The 23,338-nt window shown below is 51.7% G+C and overlaps 3 protein-coding genes across 7 annotated transcripts in view; all 3 read left to right on the top strand.

The window, feature by feature from the left end:
* Nucleotides 1–12,103, top strand: part of AAK1 (AP2 associated kinase 1) — a 62,409-nt gene extending 50,306 nt beyond the window's left edge. For 2 of the 4 annotated variants that reach the window (XM_064400510.1, XM_064400509.1), the window contains 2 exons: nt 259–363; nt 1,384–3,465. In XM_064400510.1, the coding sequence (XP_064256580.1) occupies nt 259–363; nt 1,384–1,478 (200 nt within the window). In that variant the 3' untranslated portion in view covers nt 1,479–3,465. Of the gene's footprint in view, nt 1–258; nt 364–1,383; nt 3,466–7,384 lie in introns of those variants that run through there. The other 2 variants (XM_064400508.1, XM_064400511.1) reach the window with 1 other exon arrangement.
* Nucleotides 12,104–12,939: 836 nt separating this feature from the next.
* NFU1 (NFU1 iron-sulfur cluster scaffold) lies at nt 12,940–20,116 on the top strand. The gene is made up of 8 exons (XM_064400513.1): nt 12,940–13,051; nt 14,839–14,945; nt 15,245–15,380; nt 15,870–15,936; nt 16,366–16,480; nt 16,678–16,741; nt 18,151–18,325; nt 18,818–20,116. The coding sequence occupies exons 1-8, from the start codon at nt 13,005–13,007 to the stop codon at nt 18,863–18,865; spliced, it is 759 nt and encodes a 252-aa protein (XP_064256583.1). The 5' UTR covers nt 12,940–13,004; the 3' UTR covers nt 18,866–20,116.
* A 2,341-nt stretch (nt 20,117–22,457) lies between these two features.
* The window catches only part of GFPT1 (glutamine--fructose-6-phosphate transaminase 1), a 30,704-nt gene continuing 29,823 nt past the window's right edge, over nt 22,458–23,338 (top strand). For both annotated transcript variants that reach the window (XM_064400200.1, XM_064400198.1), the window contains exon 1: nt 22,458–22,611. In XM_064400200.1, the coding sequence (XP_064256270.1) occupies nt 22,605–22,611 (7 nt within the window). In that variant the 5' untranslated portion in view covers nt 22,458–22,604. The remainder of the gene's footprint in view (nt 22,612–23,338) is intronic.

The raw sequence follows: 23,338 nt of genomic DNA, 5'->3' as shown, positions 1-23,338 counted from the left end.
TGTCCAGCTGAGCCTTCAGACTGCTCAGGTTTTGTTCTGGGTCTTGCTTGGTTTGGTTTGATCCCCTCCCCTTCTGTGTTTCATTGCCTCTCTTCTTTCCTGCCCAGACTTACCAACTTCATTTCACCTTTGAAATAAAACTCCTGCTTCTAAGTGCTGTCTCTGAAAACATTCAGATGTTCTAACACTTCCTGGCAATTCTAACCAGCCTCTCTGCTGTCTTTGCTTCTTTACCCTTATTTCTCTTCTATGCTGCAGAAGATACTAACCTGATATCAGGCTTTGATGCTCCTGAGGGCTCTGAAAAAGTGACAGAAGATGAGTTTGACCCAATTCCAGTGTTGATATCCAAAAATTCACAAGGTAAGCCAGGATGTGGGAGTGAAAAAGGGAAGGAAAAAAGGCAAACAGTGGAGATATGAATTAGTTTTTGGGCAGTGGTGCTGCAGCACATGGGCTGTGAAATACCAGAAGTCTGCTCTCTGTCTCACCTCCCTGAGGAGCTCTGGGCAGGCAGAGCCTGTAGGGCAGTGAGGGGGCAGCTGCTCATTTCCTTATCCTGGCCCCAGATCCCCTGGGGAATCTCTGCCAGCAGCAGCCCAGCTGTGGTCTCAGCTCTCCAGGGGCAGCAGCAGGCAGGGAAGGATCACTGAGCTGGGTCCCACTGAGAGGATTTGTGATTGCAGCTTTGATGTACTTGGGGAGGTGTAAAGACAAATCCAAGACTTTTTTTAAAGGCTTTTTTGCCTTTTTTTTTTTCTCCCAGAACCTTTTGGCTTCCCTCGCTCCCATTTTTGGTCTGAGCAGGAAGTGCTGAACCCTGCTCTGCACTAGGCTTGGCTTTCAGAGGCTGACACTCGTTAGGAGCAGTTCAGGCATTACAAACTCCTCTGGAAGTCAGGGATTTCTCCCGAGGCTGGGCCAAGATAAGCTGGAACCAGGTGGACTTTAAGGTCCTTTCCAGCCCAATCCATTCTGTGGGTCTCTCCTTTAGTATCCCAGTCCCATGATAGCCCAGTTCTCCTGGAAGCAGCTCAAAGCACCCAAAGGTGCTCCTAAAATTGATTTCAAGATTTAAAATTCTGACCTGTGGCCTGTGGGAATCCTTGAATTTGTTTTAGAGATCCCTTAGCAAGGACAGGGTTCTGGATAAATTTGTGGAAAGAATGGGTTTGTAGGGATTTGCTTTGCTGATTTGGTTTGGAGGGAGAGGGTGAGCAGCAGCAGGGGATTCACTTCTGGGTGATACAAATAACAAGAACAACTTGAGCAAATTCTGTTTTGCTTTGACTTTTTCTTTCTTTCTTGATCTTGAACTTCTGAAAACTGTCGTGCGTGTGTGTGTCCTGCTCAATACTGAACTCCTGTCTCTCACACTTTCAGGTGGGCATTCTAGAAACAACAGTGGAAGCTCTGAGTCCAGTCTTCCCAACATAGCCAGGTCTCTGCTGCTGGTGGATCAGCTCATAGACCTGTAGCAGTGACACAGTAGCAGATGCAGTTTCTGTACCCACACCTCCGGTTTCCTTGCCAGAAGAGTTTCCTTCCTTGTGCTTCTTTGGGGCTTTTTCGTTTCTTTTTTTTTTTTTTTTTTTTTCCTTTAATTAAGAGAAAAATCTGCCAACAGGAGACAGTCAGCCACCTCTCTCGCTGTCTTGCCGTGCCCTGGGGAAGGTTCTGGCTCAGTTCTGGTCTCTCTCAGGCTGGTAGAGCCCTGGGGGTTCCCTCTGCCCTGTCCCATGGCCGTGTCCAGGGGAGCCCCCTGACCCATGGCCGTGTCCAGGGGAGCCCCCTGAGAGCCCCCTGGCCCTGCTCAGGGAGCTGGGGCTGCTCTGGGACCCTGCCCCACTCCTGTCCCCGGGCAGGGCGTGAGCAGCGTGGCCCCACCTGGCTTTGGGCTCTGCTTCTGCTTCTGGTTCTGTTCCCCCAGGAGCAGGGGCCAGGGGACAGTGGCAGGGACATCCCTCAGCTGCAGGACACGGGGTGGGAGAGCTGGTGGCCCTGAGTTGCTTCAGAGGAGGAGGAAGCCCCGAGTTCCTCCCGGCCATACTCTGGTGATGGTGCACGTGAAGAGTTTTCCAGCTGCCCCCAGATGATGGTTTGCTGTTTGACAATCCTGCTGGGAACAAACTGCACTTCCTGGGGGAGGGAAAACAGAGCAAAGGAAAAAAAAAAGAGAAAAGGAAAAAGAAAAAAAAAACCAAACAAAACAGATTGTTAAAGCTGCAGAAATGACCCTAAGTGAAGCGTGACAAGGTTTTGAACCAAATCCATGTGAGTATGGCTGTGACTAGTGTTTCACTGACCTTTTTTGGGGTGAAAAGGGCAGCAGCAGATGTATTTTCTGTGACTTCTTTTCTGTGTTTGACTGGGAAAAAAAGAAAATCCCTTCAACCTACTGTAAATGGTGTATGAAACAAATTGTCCTACGGCTGTTTGTCTATTTTTAATCCTGGTTTTAGTCAAGCATCTGGTATCTGTTCTGGGTTCTCCATTTTCTCTTGTAACTGCTATAGTGCACCCCAGTTCAGTATGGAGCCATTGTTTCAGTAGACAAAGATTCCTGTGGGCCTTTCTCCACCCCAGTCTCTGTGACCACGCATGCCCTGGGTTCAGGTGGTTTGAAATCAGTGCTGCTACAACTCGATGGGTTCTCCCTTTTCCTTCCCCCTCTCGCTTGGTTTGTCCGTAGCTGGATCCGCTCAGCTCGTTCTCCTTGGCTTACCACGAAGCCTGGAATTTCTATCTCGTGTTTGAAAGCCCTCTGTGAGCAGAAGGACTCTTCCTCTTAGTGGAATTCTCCCCAGCTTCCTGCTCCCCGTGTTTGTGTTTGTAGCTGTATTAGTACCAGTGCAGTTCCCACGTGCGAAAGTGCGAGCGACTGAATGTCTGTGCCGACCTCGCTGGGAAGGGAAGAACCCCACGTTTGTGACTCCTCCTCTCCTCTCTCCATCTCCCCCCCAGCCCAAGACTTAGTTGAACAAATTCTGTACATAGAGCTCCCATCGGTTGTGTCTCTACATTAATTACTCTTCTTTTAAAACCTACACTTACTAATAAAAGTATTGCTTACGTGTGTTGTATCATTACATGTGTATACTGCACTTTCCAGGAGAAGCTTTACATGAGAACTATGGAAATGACCTTAGGAAAATTGTGGATAGAAACTTTATTATTTTTTTGTTTTATATTCCTAAAGCACAGGCGAGCTGGACTGGAAAACATGAAGATGCTATAGATAGAAAGTTATTGTATAGTCAGATACTGAGATTATATGAAAAGAGAATGGATTTTAAAAAGTAACCATCTACTGTATATTAGAAACAAAGATTTCTGTGAATTAAAGTACTTTTAAAGAATGTTTAAGATTTTAAATCTAATGGCGCTTGTTCAAGGGTTCTGGAAAAAATGACAAATGCACTGGGTTGTTAATAATGCTATTAAATAAGCAGATGTGAATGTTTATTTTATTGCTTTTTCAAGTAGCTGTTCATGGGTGTGGGTGGAAATCCGATGTTTTAGAGTGTTCTTAGACCTCCTTCATCAGAAAATGCTCGCCCTGTGCTTGCAGAGCGAATGGAGCTGAGGGATGAGTGGAGTTTGGGGATTCATTTGAGCCTCTCCAGGAACTCTGAGTGTCCCACGGCTCTGCTTGGTGCTGGTGCTGCTCAGTCTGAGGAGTTTGTGTGACAGCTTCACCCTGGGTCCCGTGGGACACATTTGGTGTCCCCTGGGGGGCTGAGAGTCAGTGCTGGAGCTGGGCAGGTTCCTGTCCCCTCTGCAGGGCTCAGGGGTGCCCAGTGCCACCCCAGCAGGGCTGTGCTGCTCTGCCCATGGCAGTGCCCTCGTGCCTGGGGCTGGGCAGGTTCCTGTCCCCTCTGCAGGGCTCAGGGGTGCCCAGTGCCACCCCAGCAGGGCTGTGCTGCTCTGCCCATGGCAGTGCCCTCGTGCCTGGAGCTGCCAGTGCCTGTTCTGGTGGATCTCCTGGCAGGGTCAAACACAAGCCCAGCACGTGGAGCAATTTCTCTTCACCTCAGGGTGGTGCTTTGGGTGCAGGAACAAGCTCTGGGTTTGGGTGGCAGAGGTTCAAAGGAATGGTTGGAATTTTGGTGTTGGTTCTTGCTTACTCGGAGGGGCTCAGGCTGGGAAGGGCCCTGCCCTTGGAAAACCTCCTGTTCCTCTTTAACCAGATGAGTTCAGTCATTTCTGACACCACCCACTGTGTTGGGAGCATCTGTCCCAAAACAGAAGGTGCAGCTCCCTGGCTTTGGGCTGTCCAAGTGTTCTCAGGATCCCTTGGGACCTCCCTGGCCAGGGCTTGAGGTGCTGGGACAGTGGGTGGGAGAATCCTGGCTCTGTGTGATCTGCATCCTCCTCCAGCCCCCCCAGCCCAGGCCAGGGCAGCTTGAGCCAGTCTGGGGAGCAAAATCACTTTTAGAGGGAGCTTCTTGTAAAGGAGCACTAGTGGTGCTCTTTGGCCTAAAAGCTGTGCAAAACCACCTTGTTTAAAAATTCACTCACTGTGCTGGGCCTGGGGAGCCAGGAGGGGCGGAGGGGCTGGGCTTGTTCTGGGGCTGGGATTGTCCTGGGGACATCTCTGCTCTGGGGCTGGGATTGTCCTGGGGACATCCCTGCTCTGGGGACATCCCTGCTCTGGGGCTGGGATTGTCCTGGGGACATCCCTGCTCTGGGGACATCCCTGCTCTGGGGCTGGGATTGTCCTGGGGACATCCCTGCTCTGGGGACATCCCTGCTCTGGGGCTGGGATTGTTCTGGGGACATCCCTGCTCTGGGGACATCCCTGCTCTGGGGCTGGGATTGTCCTGGGGACATCCCTGCTCTGGGGACATGCCAGTTCTGGGGCTGGGATTGTCCTGGGGACATCTCTGCTCTGGGGACATCTCTGTTCTGGGGACATCTCCCAGAATGAGGCTGCTCCTGTTGTTCAGGGGTCAGGCTGTTCCTGAGCTGTTGGTGTGCTGAACTCCTGCCAGGTGCAGGTGTGGCAGAATTACAGCATTAAATTGCTCATCCTCTGGAGCTGGAGGCTCTGGATCTGCCTCCAGGTTTCCCACTGTGAGTGGCTCTGAGCAAACACTTGATCCTGCAAATTGTGCAGTGCCACAGGTGTCCCTGACCTTTGTGGCTGTGCTGTTCCTCCTTGCTGGAAGGGCTGGGTGGGGTTGTTCTGGATTGTTGTTTCATGGGATTGCTTCTAGAAACTGGAACAGTCTGCTTCCAGGAATTGGAGTGCAAGGAAAACCTGCACGGTGCAAGAATGAAGGAGTGATTAAAAATTCCAAACTAGTAATTCTGCACACTGGTAACTGTGCTGATCTTGAGCTGCCTCTTCCTGGGTGTTGAGTCCTGCCTGGCTTGATGAAATCAGGAGTTTCCTGGTGGAAGGGGAGCTTTAGATTCCAGGAATTTCTCTGTCTCCCCTCACCTTTTTTTTTTTTTTTGGGCTCTGCTCCAGAAGTGAGATCCTCACCATTGTAGTGACTGCTCTGCCTCTTGTTAACAGGGAGTAAATCTTTTCTGGTCTTCCTCTTTGTTATTTCAGTACTCTGCCACTCCAGGGCACTGTTTTCCTTGAAGCTGGGGAAACTCCAGGTGCCAGGGCTGCCACCTGGGGTAAAGCTCTCCCAGGTTGCTCTCTGAATACCTGCAGAGTGTGTTCCTGGGGTATTGAGTGATCTGAGGGGTTTTTTAAGGTTCTCCCTCTTGAAAAAGAGCCTGAGTATAGTTTGAAATCTTCTTTAGTGTGTGTGTCTGACCCTGGAATCAAATATTACACACACTGGTGTTGTGCAGGAGAAAACTGCTGCTGAGCATCTGGTGCCCTTCTCACATGAGTGGGCAGAGACAACATCAGAAAAGGGAATTTTTCCCACAACAGGGCATTATTCTTGTGCAGTGTCCCCACATTCAGAGCTGGGTGCTGCTGAGCAGGTGGCTTCAGGTGCTGTCCTCCCTCTTACCCTGTCCCAGATGTCGTGGCTTGGTGGGCACAGGCCTACACAAGTCAGAAGGAAGGTTCCACCCAGCTGTGCTGTTCTGGTGCTGTGCCTGCCCCTGCTCTCGTGCTGAATGCCTTTTCCCCTGGCTCAGGGTGGATCCAGAGGGGTTTCCATGGTCCTTCCATGGTCCTTTCCATGTTTCCATGGTCCTTCAGCTGGTCCTGCTCTGGCTCAGCCTGTCAGTGACCCCTGGCCAGGGTGGGAGTCCCCTGGGAGCTCTGCTGCTCCTGACATCCCAGAGTGGCCCCTGAGGGAAAACCAGTGTGCACAGCACGGGCTGCAGGAGAGAGAGGGGATTTTGGTGGAGTTCCTGCTCCCATGTGCTCATTCCTGCGCTGTCTGTATTTAGCAGTGTGATGTTGCCAGGTGAAGAGCTCCCAATAAATGCTGCTTCTGATGCCTCATGAATGGCTGCTGTGTCTTTCCTTGTGAGCAGTGATGGAGAAGGGGATGTTTTGTGTCTCTGGTGCCCCAGGGCTGTGATGGTAAACATGACCAATTAACCTGGGCAGAGTTTTCCCTGGGTGAGGTCCTGGCACTGCAGGGTGTGTTGTTGGTGCCTTGCTGACCCTGGGTACCACCAGCCTCCTCACCCTCCTCCTTCTTCCTGCAATTCCTGCTGTTTTAGTTTTCATGTGATTTTCTCCTCTTGCTAACGAGTCCAATGACACTTCTAAGCTGCCAGTAGTTCTGTGAAGGTAAGAGATCTTCTGTTTTGTCTGTGTGAGTCCTAAGGCAAACCTGGCCTCCTGGTGGCTCCTGGAGTGTGTAAAAACCATTTGTCTGGCAGTGGTGTAAAAGAATAGCTGCTACTAAAATAGCTGCTACTTAGGATTCACTAAAAGCTGCAAGCTGACCTTCAGTCTTTGAAATGGGCCTGTTATTTTAGCAGGTTTTGGGGCATCCCCACGTGTTCCACAAGCAATTCCACCTATCTGTGGGCTGGCCCACAGGAAGAGAGGCCAGGCCAAGCAGTAGATGTGCTTGGAGAGCAGCTGGAAGGACAGAACCTGTCTGTCTGCTGGAGCTTCCCTCGGGCAGCACGTTGGGAAGGGAAAACACTCTGTGCTGGTGGCTGCTGTCAGGGGTGGGTGGGAGAGACCTGGTGGGATGGTGCTGAGGGTGCTGTGTGTGCCCACGTGTGTGTCAGACATCTCTCATGCTCTCTCTCTCAGCAGGGGTACCCGTGGTGCCCCTGGGCCGTGTCGCCAACACCTTCCCTGGCATTGTTTTCTCATTGATTTGCCCTCCCTCTCCTGCCCATTTTCCATGCATGGTGGTGGTTTCCATCTGACATTCCTGTGCAGTGTCCTTTGCTGTGCTTGCTGAGCTGTGTCAGTAACGCCCTTCTCTTGTGTTTGTAGGTGTGCACAGGGATCCAGGCCGCCTCCCAGCCGCAGCTCTCCAGCTCTGTAAGGGAGATCCTGGCAGAGATGGACTCACCTTGTACAAGGGCCAGCCCGAGATGCTGGAGGGGAAAGTGCAGCACAACTCGGAGTCAGAGTACCTGGCCAGAGATGGTCCTTCAAGCAACAGCTCCTTCTACAGCAGCGAAGGAGAGGGGACAGACCACGAGGGAGATATTCTGGATTGCAGCGGCTCCAGGCCTTTACTGATGGATTCAGAAGAGGAGGAGGAGACGTGCAAGTTGTGCCCGGGGTTCCTGCAGCCTGTGGCCAGGCACGAGGCCTCCAAGGAGGATGCCCAGTCCCAGGCCAGAGCGGGGGAGCCGCTGTTCCCGGCCTTCCAGTCGCACAGCGGGGAGGTTTTCAACGAACCCGATGTGTTTGCCACGGCTCCTTTCCGCAGCTCCAGGAAGGTCCCCGATGAAGTGGATGTCTTTACCAAAGCTCCTTTTATCTGTAAGGGCAGCGCAGCTCTACGGCACCCAGAGGAAGCAGACGTGTTTCTGAGAGCCCCTTTCACTAAGAAGAAGAGCGTGGAAGAGCTGCCTTCCCACAAGGAGCCATTCACGCCGCCCGTGTTCCTGAGCCAGGGAGGCGACGGCCGAGCTCAGCCCCTGTTCCTGGATCCAGCGGCCTCGGTGAGAGCTCCACATGCTCCTGCTGCCTTTGCTCAGCCAGGCAGCCTCCAACCCTGCTCGGCCAGAGCCGTGGAGGCCCAGGAGAGCAGCCCTGCTAAGGCAGCGCTGCCGGAGCAGGGCGACGCGCTGGGCTCCGTGGCCAGCAAGCCCTTCCGTCCGCAGTCCCTGGCCAAGTATTCCCGGCACTACAGCCCCGAGGATGGGCCGGGGCTGGAGGCCAAGCCCATAGCTGCTTACAAGGTGGTGTCTCAGACCAACAGGCAGGCCATAGCGGGCTCTGTGTCCCTTGTCCCACTGTCTGCCAGGACTACGGAGCTGCCCGCCGCGGATCCCTTCGCCTCGGCGCCCTTCCCTTCCAAAGCAGCAAAGCAGAAGCCTTAATGTTGCAGGAGCTCGGGCTGTGCTGCCTGCAGGAGCACCCCGTGAGGACCTCAGACCTCTTAGCTGAACTGAATGACATAGCAATATATACATATATATATATAAAGTAATTATTATTTTTGGTCAGAACTCTATTTGCAGTGATATATAGTTGAACCGTTTAAGTTATGTTTGTCTGAATGCCTGCCTCTCAGGATCCTCGTATCCTTTCCAGTTGCTTCTCACCTTCCTCCTCTCACTGTCTTCCCTCCATTTATTTCTTTTTTTTTAGATGCTTTTCTCAAACCAGCAGTATTCCATATTTTCTGGTCCTGGGTGGAGAAATGCACTACAAGATGAATTAAAAGGTTTATTAATTACAGAGCGAGTCAAGCAGGACTTGCTAATGCTCTGGAAAGGACACGATTTCACAGGTTCAAGGGTTACTGTGACTTTTGCTCTCAGTGATGTTCCTGCTGCCCTGGCAGCCACAGCTCTGGATGTGCAGGTGGGTGCTGTGCCCGCAGAGCCAGAGCCGTGCTGGGGTGTCTGGTGCCAGTCTGGGCAGTGCTGGCAAAGCAGAGCCAGGGCAGCAGCACAGCTTTGCTCCCCGCCAGGGGAACACGAGGCAGTGCTGCTGCCCCAGGGCTGCAGGCAGGGAAGGTGGTGTGAAGCAATCAGGCTGTTACTGTTGCTGGAAAATCAAACGGTCGTGCAAACAATCAGGAAAAGCTTTCACTTTTACACATGTGTTTCCTGTCTGGTCTATGCCAAAGTGTAGCACCTGGAAATCTGCTTATGGTGAAGGAGAAATGTGTATTTACAGTATTAAAAGCAGACCTTGCGGGGTCATTTGTGATGTGAGCAGCTCCATAACTGTCCTGATGTACCTCATGTGGTGTGACTCAGCAGAGGCCACAGCCCCCTAGACTGGTTTATACTGGCACAGAGCTCTGCTCAAACCCAATTCAGCCTGTTGCTTTCCTGTTGGTTAAGGATGAACCTAAACAAAACCCCTTTGCTCTCCTTATGAAGTGCTGTTTTCTATCCTGTTCCCAAGAGCAGGACTGTGATGACTGAGGCATGGACTCAGCCTGGCAGAGAAACTGAGGCTTTTATTAGGAAAGGCAAACTCTTTTTATACCCTTCTAAAAGATACAGTATTTCCTCAGATGGTACCCCTCGTGCACCAGGACCTGTGGAACCATAAGCACACCCTCCCCCTAGGTTATTAATGGAAAGGGACCTTCCCATTTTCCACTTTCAGGATTCTTAAGAAATACTTGAGCTTTTTCTAGGTGAAATTCAGTTCCCCCCAAAATCTCTCCAGCTGCAAGAGACGAGCCGAGTGTTGTGCTGGATGTGGGGATTGCCTGGAAGGGAGAGGGAAAAGCCTGGAGTGCGGTGTTGGAGCCTTGGGGTGGGAGGGAGAACACTGGAATGGGGGAGGAATTGGCTCCCAGGAGTAGCTGGTGAGTAGTGCAGTGCCCAGCCCAGGCTGGGGGGCTCGTGGAGCCGGGACCCCCTGCCCTGCGTGGCTGTGCTCGGAGTTCATAAATATCCATGCCTGGTGGTGCCTATGGGGCTCTCTGCCCTCCATCACCACCTCCTGAAAACAGAAGTACTGTAGAGAATTTCTGCGTTTCTCTTGAGATGATTCTTCAGCAAAGCTGACGCTGTTATTATGTTTTGTTGTTTAGTTTTCTGTTTAAACATACGCCCAAAAGGTGGTTTTAGTTTTAAGTACATGTTCCCCCAAGTCGGTTGTTGCTGGATGCAATCAGTGAGAGACACAGAGAATGACTGTGACAGCAAACTGTGAATTCAAGGGCCGTGAGTGTGAGGGCCCAGCCAGCAGGCTGTGTCACAGCCACACTGAGCCAGGAGTGCCCTTGAGCCCTGCAAAGTGCTCAGAAGCTGCTGGAAGGGAGGCCAGGCCTTGGTGGATGAACCTGTGCAACAGGGAGATGCTCTGCTGCAGTGAGCAGGTACCCTGTGTGAGCCGCGTGGCTTCAAGGTGTTGCCTCTGCTCACTGGAGCTTCTCCTTCCTTCTCTTCATTTGTACTTGAAAAATCGCTTCTGAATAATTCAGTGCAGCTCCTGTCAGCACGGAGCTGATGCTGGAGGAGCATCAGCCTGTCCCTTCGCGCTGGGAGAAAGGGAATTGCACTGAGCTGTGCAGGCTGACTCCAGTCCTGCTCAGCCAGGGCAGGCTCAATTTCCAGCTGGCATTTTGGCAGCTTTTCTGTCCTTCAGGCACTTTACAGTGCCTGACTGTGCCCCAGAGCCCATGATCCTGCCAGACACATCCCGTGCTTAGACGGTTTTAAATCTCTTCTGGGGGTGGAGGCAGCTCGTTTGTATCTCTGCATGTGACTCATAAGGTAATGGGACTTCTGGTTATGGTCAGAAAACTCAATTTCAGTGCCTGTTACTCTAATACCCTTCTCATTTCCAGCTTGTGTTCCTCCTAATCCTGCACTACCACTGCTGCAGCCTCAGCGTGATGAGTTGTAAGTGGAAATTTAATTTCCATAGCATCTGAAGCTTACTGTTTTAATGAATGTGGAAGAATCACGCTAATTGTTTCCCACACAATCAGTGATCTTAATGAAGTGAGGCTCATACAGACTCAATGGGGTGTTTTGAAATCGGTTTTCTGAAAAGAGCCACTGCTTTCACATCTTTTGTGATGCTGTAGTAGAAGGTGTTCACTGCCCTGGGTCCTCTGGTTATCACATCCCCGTGACAATCCCGGAATCCTGCTGGGAGAGGGACTGGCTCCTGGTTCTCACCCCCTGAATGCACTAAAGCCTCTGTTCAAAGCGATTAATCAGAGTTTCTGCATCAGTAAAACAAGCGGTTGGCTCTGTGCTCACTGCCATGACTGCTGCAGGACTGTGGGGACTGTCCCCAGTGTCCCCTCTCCTGCCGTGACCCCGACCCCGAGTGGGCACTGGCCTGATCGTGTCCTCCTTTTGCCACAGCAGCAAAACCGGGTGAGATCTGCTTAATTGCTGAACTCAATCACTCCAAAGTGCTAATCAGTGACTTTAACTCAGCTTCCACCAAAGACTCTTGTGTTGGGGAGTTGAATTTTGTGGGTTTTTGTTTCTTTCCTCACGGTGTTAAATCAATGCCTTCGAGCACACTGACAGACCCCCAAAGCACTTTTACAGTAGTACCATGACACTGAAACCCTGCTCGAGTTCTCAAACACATTCCTGAAACCTGATCAGCTGCATTAGCGTTTCTAGAAATAACCCTCAGCCTGTAGTTCCTGCTGTAGGTGGGTAAATACCCTCACACACCCCTAGAAATGTCCCTGTGGAGCCACAGGGATATCGCTGATCAGCGTTCCTCATCCCGTGCCTCCAAAGGGATGGGGTGGGAGAGCAGGGGGCTGGCTCTGGTGTGGGATGCAGCAGGTGGAGCATCCCACACCCCGAGAAAACCTCCTTTGTGTCCGGGAGGAGCCGGAGCTGGGGGTGTCCGTGATCCCCACAGTGACACACGGTGACTTCTGTCCCCACAGTCCCCTCCGTTCCCCCCATGCCTGGCAGATCCCCGGGCTCAAATTTTGCACTCCGGTTGGGATCGACTGTTCCTGGTAATCATGAAGAAATGTTCCACTTGTAAACTTAATGTACATTTTATTAAAACTGTATCTGATGACAAGCACTGTCTCCATTGTGCCTTCCTTCTCCCCTCCCCGTGGAAAATATTTCTGCTGGACACAGGGAATCTGGGTTTTAATGAGTTCTTGGGTTTTAATGGTTCCTTCCTACCTAAGTGCTGAACTGGGTTTGGCTGTTTTATCTGGCAGCTGTGAAGTCAAACTGATCTTGCTGCTTTAAGCAGAGGATATTTCAGTTTATATCCAGTTTATATTCCAAAGAGAACTCTTCTCATACAGGGCAGGACAGCCCTGAGCGCTCGTTGTGTGCTGGTTAAACATATTTTTCAGTATCATTCAGCTGCCAAGACTCTCTTAAGTGCAAAATATTATTTGGGCTCTGCTGCACTTGTTAATTTAATTTCTGTCTTGGTGTAAATCCATTGAGAGAGATTCTGTGCTGTCTTCTGGCTCTGCACAACTCCTGACATGAGGGGACAGCCGGGGGTCGGGCTCTGCTCCAGGGACAGGAGAGAGGAAACGGCCTCAGGCTGGAAACTGGGAAAATTCCTTCCAGGAAACTGGAAAAATTCCTTCCTGGAAATCAGGAAAATTCCTTCCAGGAAACTGGGAAAATTCCTTCCAGGAAATCGGGAAAATTCTTTCCTGCAAAGGGCTGCCCGGCCCTGGCACAGCCTGCCGCGCGCAGCGCTGGAGCCGCCATGCCCCCATCTGGGGGCATTTAACAGCCGCGTGTGTGTGTGGCACACGGTCACACGGGTCAGTGGCGGCCCTGGCCGAGCCGGGAGCCGCACTCGGTGGCCCCGGTAGCCCCGGTGGTCCCGGTCGGAGCCGGTCCCGTCCCGCTCGCCGCCGCCACGGCCGCTGTCCCCCTCACGCGCTGCCGCCAGGGGGCGCCGCCGTGCCCGGGCGGCGGCGGGAGCGGCCCCGGGGAGCGCCAAGATGGCGGCGGCGCGGCGGCTCTGCGCGGCGGCGGGGCTGGGCGGGCGGTAGGTGACCGCGGGGCCCGCGGCTCCCGCTGCCCCGGCACGGCTTTTTGCCGGAGGGAGCTCGGTTTATTCCCCATGGGGGCCCCCTCCCGCCCCTTCCCCACGCGGCTGAAAGGGAGCCGCGTCGCAGTTGGCGGCACTGCGACCTCCAGGGTGCTCCTTGCTCTTCCCCTTCCTTTCTCCACCGCGGACGGGGTGACGCTTTTTCCTGGCAGGCAGCGAGAGGCTGTTTCTCCTTCTCAGGCCTTTCACGCCGCAAGCTGGTAGCTCTCCCTGATACGCAGCCCCTGGGTGCTCAGCCCTGTGCACCCGGGGAGAACCGTGAGGGAAAATTCTGCATACACACGCTCAGGACCCTGCACTGAGGGGTAATTCCCCTCCCACCCGGCTCAGGACCCTGCTCTGAGGGGCAATTCCCCTCACACCCGGCTCAGGACCCTGCTCTGAGGGGCAATTCCCCTCATACACACTCAGGATGCTGCAATGAGGGGTAATTCCCCTCATACACACTCAGGATCCTGCTCCAAGGGGTAATTCCCCTCATAAACACTCAGGACCCTGCATCGAGGGGTAATTCCCCTCACACCCACTCAGGATCCTGCTCCAAGGGGTAATTCCCCTCACCCCTGGTTCAGGACCCTGCACTGAGGGGTAATTCCCTTTATACACACTCAGGATCCCGCTCCAAGGGGTAATTCCCCTCATAAACACTCAGGACCCTGCACACTGGGGTAATTCCCCTCACACGCAGCTCAGGACCCTGCTCTGAGGGGTAATTCCCTTCATACACACTCAGGATCCTGCACTGAGGGGTAATTCCCCTCACACCCACTCAGGATCCTGCACTGAGGGGTAATTCCCCTCACACTCAGGACACTGCAGCCGTGTGTAATTCCCCTCACATATGCTCAGGGTGCTGCAATGAGGGGTAATTCTGCACCCCCACGTGTGTACAGGCAATGAGGAGCTGTTACACTCATATATGTTCAGGGCCATGAAGGAAGAGGAAATTCCTCCCCCACAACTGGCTCAAGATTAAGCAGTAAAGGGGAATTTAGAGGACCCTGTAGTGCTGGGCACACCTGCTCTGTGCTGAGCACTGTAAAATGGGATATAATCATCATTAGCTAAAGGGAGCTTCCAGGGGACCTTCCTTACACATCCTGTTGTTCATCCCTGCTCCCAAGCCCACAAAAGTAAGCAAATAACATGATTTAGACCTTTTTCTGTATTCCTGTGTCCTGTGCTCATGTTCATTTCATGAGACAGAGTTTCTCTCCTGTTCCATGTTTGAGGCTGGGCCTCTCTGCAGTGATGTGTTCTGGTTTATGACCCCCAGAGAGAACCAGCCTCTTATTGAAGATGGGATTTACTGAGTTTATCAGTTTTCCTCTCATATAGCTGATAAGGAGGAGAGGAACTAGATAATAATTGATCTGTAGTATATAATAATTAGTCTGTGATGTGAGGTGGGTTTTGTTTTCAATTTTTGATGGAAACTTTGCTTTGAAATACCCTGATGCCATTGGCTGTGCATACAGTTAGAGAAATCAGGTATTCACAGCTGTGAAACTGAAGCCTGTTACTCCATCACTCCATCTTGCTTTTCCTTTTTAATGTTTTTTTCCTTTTTTCCCTGCTGCTCTCCCCTCTTTGCCTGACCCATGACACCACCCCAGGTGTGCCTTGCTGAGTCCCAGGGCAGCTAAAAGCATGTGCAATGCTCTCTCTTGGGGACAGAGCAAATGTGGAATTTGGAAATTGCTAGTAAAGTTCTTTTTCTCTAGGTTCTGTCACATGCTGTTAAAAGATCATCGTGTGACAACTTGCCAGCCTTTCCACCAGCTTCTGCAAAAGAAGCCATCTCTTCCCTCTGCAGCATGGCATCGTGCAGGTAAATACCAGCCCAAATGAACAGATGAGCACATTGTGGGTTCTTAGCTCCCGTGGCAATGCTGAAAATTTGCTTTTTAATAAATAAAAGTGAGCAAAAGAAGCTAAGCCAAGGTTCCTTTTGTCCTGCTGTCTCCTGTGAGATGACGTGCCCGTGCTCAGCAGTGTTCCTGTGGTCTGGGATCACCCTGGGCTTGCTGAGCAATCAATCAATCAAGTCAAGTAATCAAGGACTTGACTTTCATTTAATCTCCTTAGGTTTGGTTATGTTACTTTTTTCCTTTGTTTTTGTCTTTGCAGTGAGAGGCATGTTTATTCAAACCCAGGACACACCAAATCCAAATAGCTTGAAGTTTATTCCAGGAAGGGAAGTGCTGGGGTCGAGGACCATGGAGTTTGCCACACCAGCTGCAGCCTACTGCTCACCTTTAGCAAGGTATCATTATTCCCTTTCAAATAGAATTCGGAATAAAAATTTCCAAAGAATTAGCAGAAGCTCCCTGGAGGAGAGGGAGGAAAGAGAATGATTTAATTTATTTCAGATAGTTTTGTGCACTTGCATAATTCCATGGCTTAAGTCTTTTCAAAATCCAGTTGATTTAGTGATGCAAGTGCTCAGTGCACATACAACTGTTTCAGGTGGGTATTGTGAAACCACTTTTATAATTTTCCATTTGTGCTAAGATTTCTGATTCCTTCAGTCTTTGCATTTTTGATGTTTTCCAGTCTTCCAAGAGAATATATTTTCCCCTCTGTAATTACAAAAACACTCTTACAGCCTTACACTGTTCACCAGAGTTTAATTTTTTTTTTTCTGCAGATGAAATTGTTGGCTTAACCATATTGTTAATTGTTCAAATTAAAACTCAGTTTGTCAGATTGAGTGCATTTTTGCCCATTTTTTCCCCCCTTGTGTCCTTAACAGACAGTTATTCCGGATTGAAGGAGTTAAAAGTGTTTTCTTTGGGCCAGACTTCATCACCATCACCAAGGTGAGCTGTGGAATGGTCACAGAGCAGATCCAGACAGGCACAGTGCAGTTCCAGAGAGGTGTCCACAAGTGCCTTTAACAGAAAACAGAATAAGTTTAGGGGATGATAAATTGGTATATTGACACTCTTGAGTCTCTGAAAGAGTTTATAAAAATATCTGCCAAATAATAATGTCTTTTGGAGACTTTCACACCTTTTTAGCTAATACTTGAAGAACGCTTGCTTGGCTTGCAAACAAGGAGACCTTTCTTTGGCTGTCACAGTCTGAGTCTGACTAAACATCTTTGGCAAAGCCAGACTTGAGGGAACATAAAGTCCAGTCTGTGAGAGTCCATGATGGCATTTTTAATGTGAGAACCTCTGTGCAACCTAGCAGCAGCAGGCAGGTACTCTTCATTCTTTTTCCTTCCCCTCCTCTGATTCTCACAGGACAGTGAAGACCTGGATTGGAACTTACTGAAACCAGATATTTATGCAACCATAATGGATTTCTTTGCCTCTGGCTTACCTGTAGTTACTGATGAGGCACCCAGGACAGACACAGGTAAATCAAATCTTCAGGGGGAGGCCAAGTCTGCCTTTGGGTTTTGCTTTTGTGACATCCACAAGAGCCTCCACTTCTCCCTCAGAAAAGCATGCAGGAGAATTTAAATTTAAAACATGTTAAGGTGAGCACAGGCAGGAGTTTGCAGTCTGGAATTCTCTCAGTGTTCTCACTTGCACATTTTTTCTTTTCCCAAGCTGCTTCAGAAGAAGATGATGAAGTGGTACTGATGATTAAGGAGCTGCTGGATACAAGAATCAGGTAGTTTATACTCCAGAGAAAGATTTCCTGGAAAATCCTGGCCCTCAATGGATTTTGGCCTTGCACTCTGCTGTGATTTTATTGGTGCCCTAACACAGCTTGAATTTAGAAACCAGAAACTGTACTTTTCTTTTTTTTTTTTAATATTTATTTATTTAGCTGCTGCATTTAAACTGATATGTTATTTACAAGTTTCTTTATCTCAGACAGACACATGGTGCTGGTTAATTTTTTTGAAAAAGCAAGAAAAGTAGAAATAAACTGGAACATGTTTCCCAAACATTTGTACTAAGTGTTGAAACCAGAAGCCAAGTACAATGTTGTATAAAGCTGTGACAGAAATGTTCATGCTCCTGCTGAGTACCTGGATGTTTAGTGTCAGTCCTTGATTTCCCAGGGCCTTTTGTAACAGGCATGGAGTTTCTGCCCAAAATTCTGCTTTTCTCATCTTTTCATTTCTTTAATTTCCTCCCCCTGCACCCATCAGTGCACCAAGAAGCTGCTGATGAGAATATCAGCAGTGGTGTATCTTCCTTCATTTTCTAGCAGGGTATTCTCAGAAATTATCCATCAACCAGGCTACACACATTTATTGTCCAGCAGATCAAAATTAAATGCAGAGCAGTTGTCAGAAGGTGCAGGATGGGGGCAATGTACATCTGAAAGGTCCTGTAGTGTGTCAAAAAGTTAATTCAAGTAAGAAAAATGGAATTTTAAATCATGATCTTTGGCTTCCTGGAATGGAGATAATTTGCTGTGGTGAGTTTATAAATGTGTCAGGTTCACAGATTTTTCTGTGAGGACTGTAGCTCTCAGAGTTATTTTGGAAATCAGTATAAAGAGCTTCTGTTAGAGTAACTTGATGGTTTTAACTTGGTCTGGAAAATGTTGCTATGGGGACAGAGCTGCAATGCTGGGCATTTGTGAGGGAGAGAGGCTGCAGAAATGCTCGTGGCACTGGGGTGAGCTTATCAGGAGCTGCTTCCTTCACCCCTGAGCAGGATTGAGCTTTTGTAGTTGGGGCTGTTTTCTGTCCTGTGTGAATTGTGGAGAACTGGGTATTTATTTATGGAAGCAGGGCTCCTTATCACAGGTGCCAGCTGTGCTGCACCCTGGGGGACACGCCCCTGAGGAATTTATTGGCACAACTGAGGACAGCGGGCTGCCTGTGCAGCTGAGCTCTGCCCCAGGGTGCTCACTGTACCCTAAAACCTCACTGTCTACAGAAAAGCTTTCTGTGTTAGATAGCCCAGCAGAGCAGGAGTTGGAAATGTGAACCAGGAGAAATAGTGCCTAAATCCCTGTGCCTTCACAGTTATTGTAAATATTAAATACTGCTTTCCTGAGGGTTTCTGGAAGGATCCCTGTCTCAGCTCATGGGCTTTAGGTGGAATGTTGTGTTCCCTCAGGCCCACAGTGCAGGAAGATGGTGGTGATGTTATCTACAAAGGCTTTGAGGATGGCATTGTGCAGCTGAAGCTGCAGGGGTCGTGCACCAGCTGCCCCAGCTCCCTCATCACCCTCAAGAGTGGCATACAGAACATGCTCCAGTTCTACATCCCTGAGGTGGAAGGCGTTGAGCAGGTGGGCTGGGAGACATTGAGGTTTTCTTTTCTGGGGAAAAGGAGATCTTTGTCCCTTTCCAGTGGGGGCAGGTTGGAAAACCAGGGGTGTGTGGATGCAGGTTTCCCAAGTCAGCTGGAGAGCTCTGCAGGGTCCTGTGCCCAGAGCTGGACACACTTGCTGATACCCTTGTGCTTTGGTGACTTGATGTGATAAAAAGCAACGAGCTTTGTCCCCTGAAATGCAGATCCTTTGGGTTTCTCATGGAATATCTGATCTCTGGAGCCATTTTGTGGCCTTTGTGGTAGCTTGACCAGCTCCTGTAATTAAAGCTCATTTCCTCCTGGCATTTTGGATTGCCAGTTTTTCTTACCTTCCTCCTGAGCCCGTTGTTGTTCAGTGGTGTGGAACAACTGCTGCTCTCCTTGGGCCCAGCAGGGATTTAATGTAATAAATCCTGCAGGACTGAGAGCTTAACCTGTTTATCTAAACTACTTCTGGATTTGATTTCAGGTTGTTGACGACGATGATGACGTGGGGAAAGAAGCAAATTCTACTTGAGCTTCGTCATCTGTGGCCAAATAAACATTTACCTCCTGCTGCATGTAAACCATCTTTGTGCTGAGGAGCAACCAAATCTGCCTTGTCAGAAAAACAGTTTGTAGCTACTGTGAGAATGCACCATCAGTTCAAGCAGTTCATCCACTCATTTATTAAATGCCCTGGATTACCAAAAGATTCTTCTGCCATGTCTTTAGAAAGAAATGGTGGGCTCAGAAAACAGTGATGTGTTTCTTTTTTGTTTTTTTTTTTTTTTCATACAGAAACTTCAGTACTGAAAAAAAGAGAAGGCAGAAGTTCCTTGGCTTTTTTTGTGCAATAGCAATATTAAATGTTTATTCTCCCAGCTTGTGGGACTGACAGGACTGTGTGCCCTTACTCTGTAAATGGGAGCTTCAGGAATGTTAATTTTATCAAGTCTTGTTAAAAAGCTGCTGATTCCTATCAATTTTTTTGTGTGTGTGGAAGATAACCTATAATATCAACTGTTCATTTTGGGGGATGTAACACTGCCATGGCTTGTGGGAAGTTACCTCCTTGCTCATTACCACTGTGCAAACCATAGCAACAGAAACAAAAAAAAACATGTTATAAAAATCATACCTTCTAAAGCAAATGTTAGAAAAGAATGATCCTTATCAGCTTCAGTAAGTAGACTCGTTATGAGTAAATGAGCTCGTTTAGCAGTAAAATCGTTCAGGCACCATGCAAGAGCTGATTTCCCAGCCCTGGGAGGAAGGCGCAGTGCTGGAGGCTGCCTGTGCAGGGTGCCAGGGGCAAGGAGGGCTGTGTTTGTGCTGCTCCTGCCACATCCTGTTTGCCTTGTACGTGGCAGAGCAGGGCTCCTTGCAGTCCTGCACGCCACGGCACGGCAGTGTTTGCTGTTCTGACGTTGGAACACGTAAATGGGGCTTTGCAAGGAGCTCTGTTTACTTTTGTGTGTGGGAATGATTTCTTCCTGGTGCCCGGCTCTGTGACCAGGAATTCTGTTCCTTTTTGCTGCCACCACGGAGCAGAGTTTGTGGTCCTCGTTTGGCTTATGATTGACTTGACAGCTTCTGATGTGTTCCCCTCTTTCAGCCCTTGCCAGTGTGATTATTCCACTGATAAAGTCCCTAAACAGGATCAGTTCAGCTGGTGGAGAATCTCCTCTATAGCACCACGTCAGCATCTGGTAACCATACACTGCCTATTGGTAGAAATTTGAAAATAAAGATTTTAGCTAAATATTTCTTCAGCTTTCAATAATAACCCTCAGTTGTTTGAGTGTGGAAATCGGTGTGAAATTACCATGTTTTCTTTGACTCTCTGATGAAGTACTCGGTGCTGTTGATGACAGAATTCCCTGCTGCAGGGCAGGGAAGGAAAGCCGGGGGGCAGGGTGAGATTGGAGGGGAGCAGCACTGCTGTGCCTGCTGCAGGCTGTGCATTTCTGCCCCTCAAACCCTCCAGGGCTCTGTGCCTGCTGCAGGGTGTGTGTTCCTGCCCCTTCCAGGGCTCTGTGCCTGCTGCAGGGTGTGTGTTCCTGCCCCTCACACCTTCCAGGGCTCTGTGCCTGCTGCAGGGTGTACATTCCTGCCCCTCACACCTTCCAGGGCTCTGTGCCTGCTGCAGGGTGTGTGTTCCTGCCCCTCACACCTTCCAGGGCTCTGTGCCTGCTGCAGGGTGTGTGTTCCTGCCCCTCACACCTTCCAGGGCTCTGTGCCTGCTGCAGGCTGTGCATTTCTGCCCCTCACACCTCCCAGCACTGCTGTGCCTGCTGCAGGGTGTGCATTCCTGCCCCTTCCAGGGCTCTGTGCCTGCTGCAGGGTGTGTGTTCCTGCCCCTCACACCTTCCAGGGCTCAGCGCTTCCCTGCTCCTGGGAGATCAGCTCCCACTGCAGAGGGGCACTCGCCTGCCGGCTGGAAATCGGGGTGTGAAGTCATTTTCCCAAGTGAGGAGGGGATGGAGCGCTGAGAGTCCCGGGATCCCCGCCGGGCTTGTCCCGGTGTGTCCTCGCCGTGGAACAAAGGGGGCTGCGGGCTGGCTGCAGGCTTCTCATGTCCCTGAGATCCGGTGACCTCCTCCTCTCTGCTCCGTGCCCAGCCAGGTTCTGGCAGCAAGCTCAAAATACCGTTCTTTTATGTGTCCTGATGTTGTGGGTTGTGCTTTTAAAGGAAATAGTTCTTTGTTGACATTTTAGTGTAATATAAAGTTGAATGAATGGTATTTCTCTCGAGGCATTGCTGCCTTTTGCAGCCTTAGGCTGTAATAAGTTTCCAAGCAGGGTTTGATGGGGGTGGCTGCGGACAGACAGCATCCCGGAGCTCTCCAGCTGCACGGATGTCACGCCTTGGTCACTTGCGCCTGTCCCAGTTTGCTTTGCAGATTCATCTTAATGCTTTCTTTCTCTTGCCTGTGAATGGGTGCTGTTATAGAGCAGGGCTGGGGAAGGGTGGAACCAGGCAGCCTGGCTGGCCGCTGGTCCCTGCCCTAGCCCGGAGCAGCCTTGGTTCCTCACCCGGTGATACACTGAGTGCTGCGGGAGCGCCTGGGGCTGATCCCGGGGGTGCTGCTCCTGCCTGGCCCCAGTGGGATTTACCGGGGGAACACCTCCCCTCCGCTGCCCGGGGCTGGGAAATACCGGGAGGGGTCCGGGGAAAGGGGATACCCCGGTCTGGGGCTGGGAATTACCGAGAAAGGTCTGAGAACGGGAATACCCCGGTCTGGGGTTGGGAATTACCGGGAAGGGTCTGAGAACGGGAATACCCCGGTCTGGGGTTGGGAATTACCGGGAAGGGTCTAGGAACGGGAATACCCTGGTCTGGGGCTGGAAAATACCGGGAAGGGTCCGGGGAAAGGGGATACCCCGGTCTGGGGCTGGGAATTACCGGGAAAGGTCTGAGAACGGGAATACTCCGGTCTGGGGTTGGGAAATACCGGGAAAGGTCTGAGAACGGGAATACCCCGGTCTGGGGTTGGGAATTACCGGGAAGGGTCTGGGACAAGCGATACCCCTGCATGGGGGTGGAAATTCCGGAGAAGGGTTTAGGAATGAGCATCCCCCGGTCTGGGGCTGAGAATTACCGGGAAAGGACTGGAAACGAGCATCCCCCAGTCTGGGGCTGGGAATTACCGGGAAAGGACTGGGAACGGGCATTCCCCGGTCTGGGGCTGGGAATTACCGGGAAAGGACTGGGAACGGGCATCCCCCGGTCTGGGGCTGGGAATTACCGGGAAAGGACTGGGAACGGGCATCCCCCGGTCTGGGGCTGGGAATTACCGGGAAAGTACTGGGAACCGGCATTCCCCGGTCTGGGGCTGGGAATTACCGGGAAGGGTCTGGGAAAAGAGATACCCCTGTATGGGGTTGGGAATTCCGGAGAAGTGTTTAGGAACGAGCATCCCCCGGTCTGGGGCTGGGAATTACCGGGAAAGGACTGGGAACGGGCATTCCCCGGTCTGGGGTTGGGAATCACCGGGAAGGATCCGGTACCGGTCTCCCCCCGGCCGGGGTCAGGGGGCCGGGAACCCCATCCCGGCGTGCCCGGGGTGTTTCCGCCGCCCGGCCCCCGCTCCGTCCGCCCGGCCCCCGCGGCGGACGCGGCCCCGGCAGCGGCTGCCACGTCCCGGGGCGGGCGGCGGCGCGGCCAATGGCGGGCGCGGCCGGGGCGGGGAGGGCCGGGGCCTGCGCTGGGCCTGGCGCGAGGGGCGCGGCCCCGGCGGCACAGACAGCGCGGCTGCGGAGCGGGACGCACCATGTGCGGTGAGCACCGGGCCGGGGGGCACGGCGGGGGCCGGGGCCGGCCCCGAGCCGGCGGGAGGAGCCGCCCGGGCGGGCGCTGTGAGGCCGCGGCCGGGCGGGCACGGCCGGCCCGGCTGTGGAGAGAGGCGGCCCGGCCCCGTTATCCCGGGTGCGGGGAGGCGGCTCGCACACCGTCAGTTCGCTTAAAGGGCGAATTGCCGGCAGGCCGTGGGGATGTGAGGCGGCGGACAAAGGGCCGTGCCCCATGCCGTGCCCTGGGGTTGCCTCAGGGCCGGGGGAATCCGGCGTGGCCCCGGCGGGCAGGGCCGGAGGGGAGCGGCGCTGCCGGCCGTGCCCTGCCGCTGCCGGCGGCACCACTCCCACTCGGCTGCCGGTGCGGTTTCTCAGGCGTTGCTAGTGCCGGTAATTTCCGCAGCTCGGGCCGGGCTGGCTCGGTGTGGGGCAGGGGGGCCCTGGGTCCGGCCTGGCCCGGCTGTGGGCCGCTTCTGGTTCTGGTTCTCCTCTCCTTCCACTCCGCTTCCCATGGCAGTGCAGCCACCCTGCCCCATCCTTCACACGCAGGAATGTCATTTATTTATCCTTTTATCCCGCTGTCTTCCTGTTTTCCCATGGAAATCTATGCAACAGCAATCTCTTGGATTTTCATATTTTCTTTCCACACTACCTTCTCTTTTTTTTCCTCCCCCCCCATGTATTTTTGTGTGCAAAATCACGCTGTCAGCGAGAC

This window comes from Passer domesticus, chromosome 28 (assembly GCF_036417665.1).
Source record: "Passer domesticus isolate bPasDom1 chromosome 28, bPasDom1.hap1, whole genome shotgun sequence".
Lineage (NCBI taxonomy): Eukaryota > Metazoa > Chordata > Aves > Passeriformes > Passeridae > Passer > Passer domesticus.
Note: the sequence above shows the minus strand (reverse complement) of the source record. Positions and strands in the feature narration are given on the sequence as shown.

Excerpts from the sequence above, each read along its gene's own strand:
- NFU1 (XM_064400513.1), top strand. The coding sequence starts at position 13,005 with ATGGCGGCGGCGCGGCGGCTCTGCGCGGCGGCGGGGCTGGGCGGGCG. Across the intron at positions 15,937-16,365 it reads ACTTCATCACCATCACCAAG|GACAGTGAAGACCTGGATTG; the intron begins GTGAGCTGTGGA and ends TGATTCTCACAG. Across the intron at positions 16,742-18,150 it reads CTGCTGGATACAAGAATCAG|GCCCACAGTGCAGGAAGATG; the intron begins GTAGTTTATACT and ends GTGTTCCCTCAG.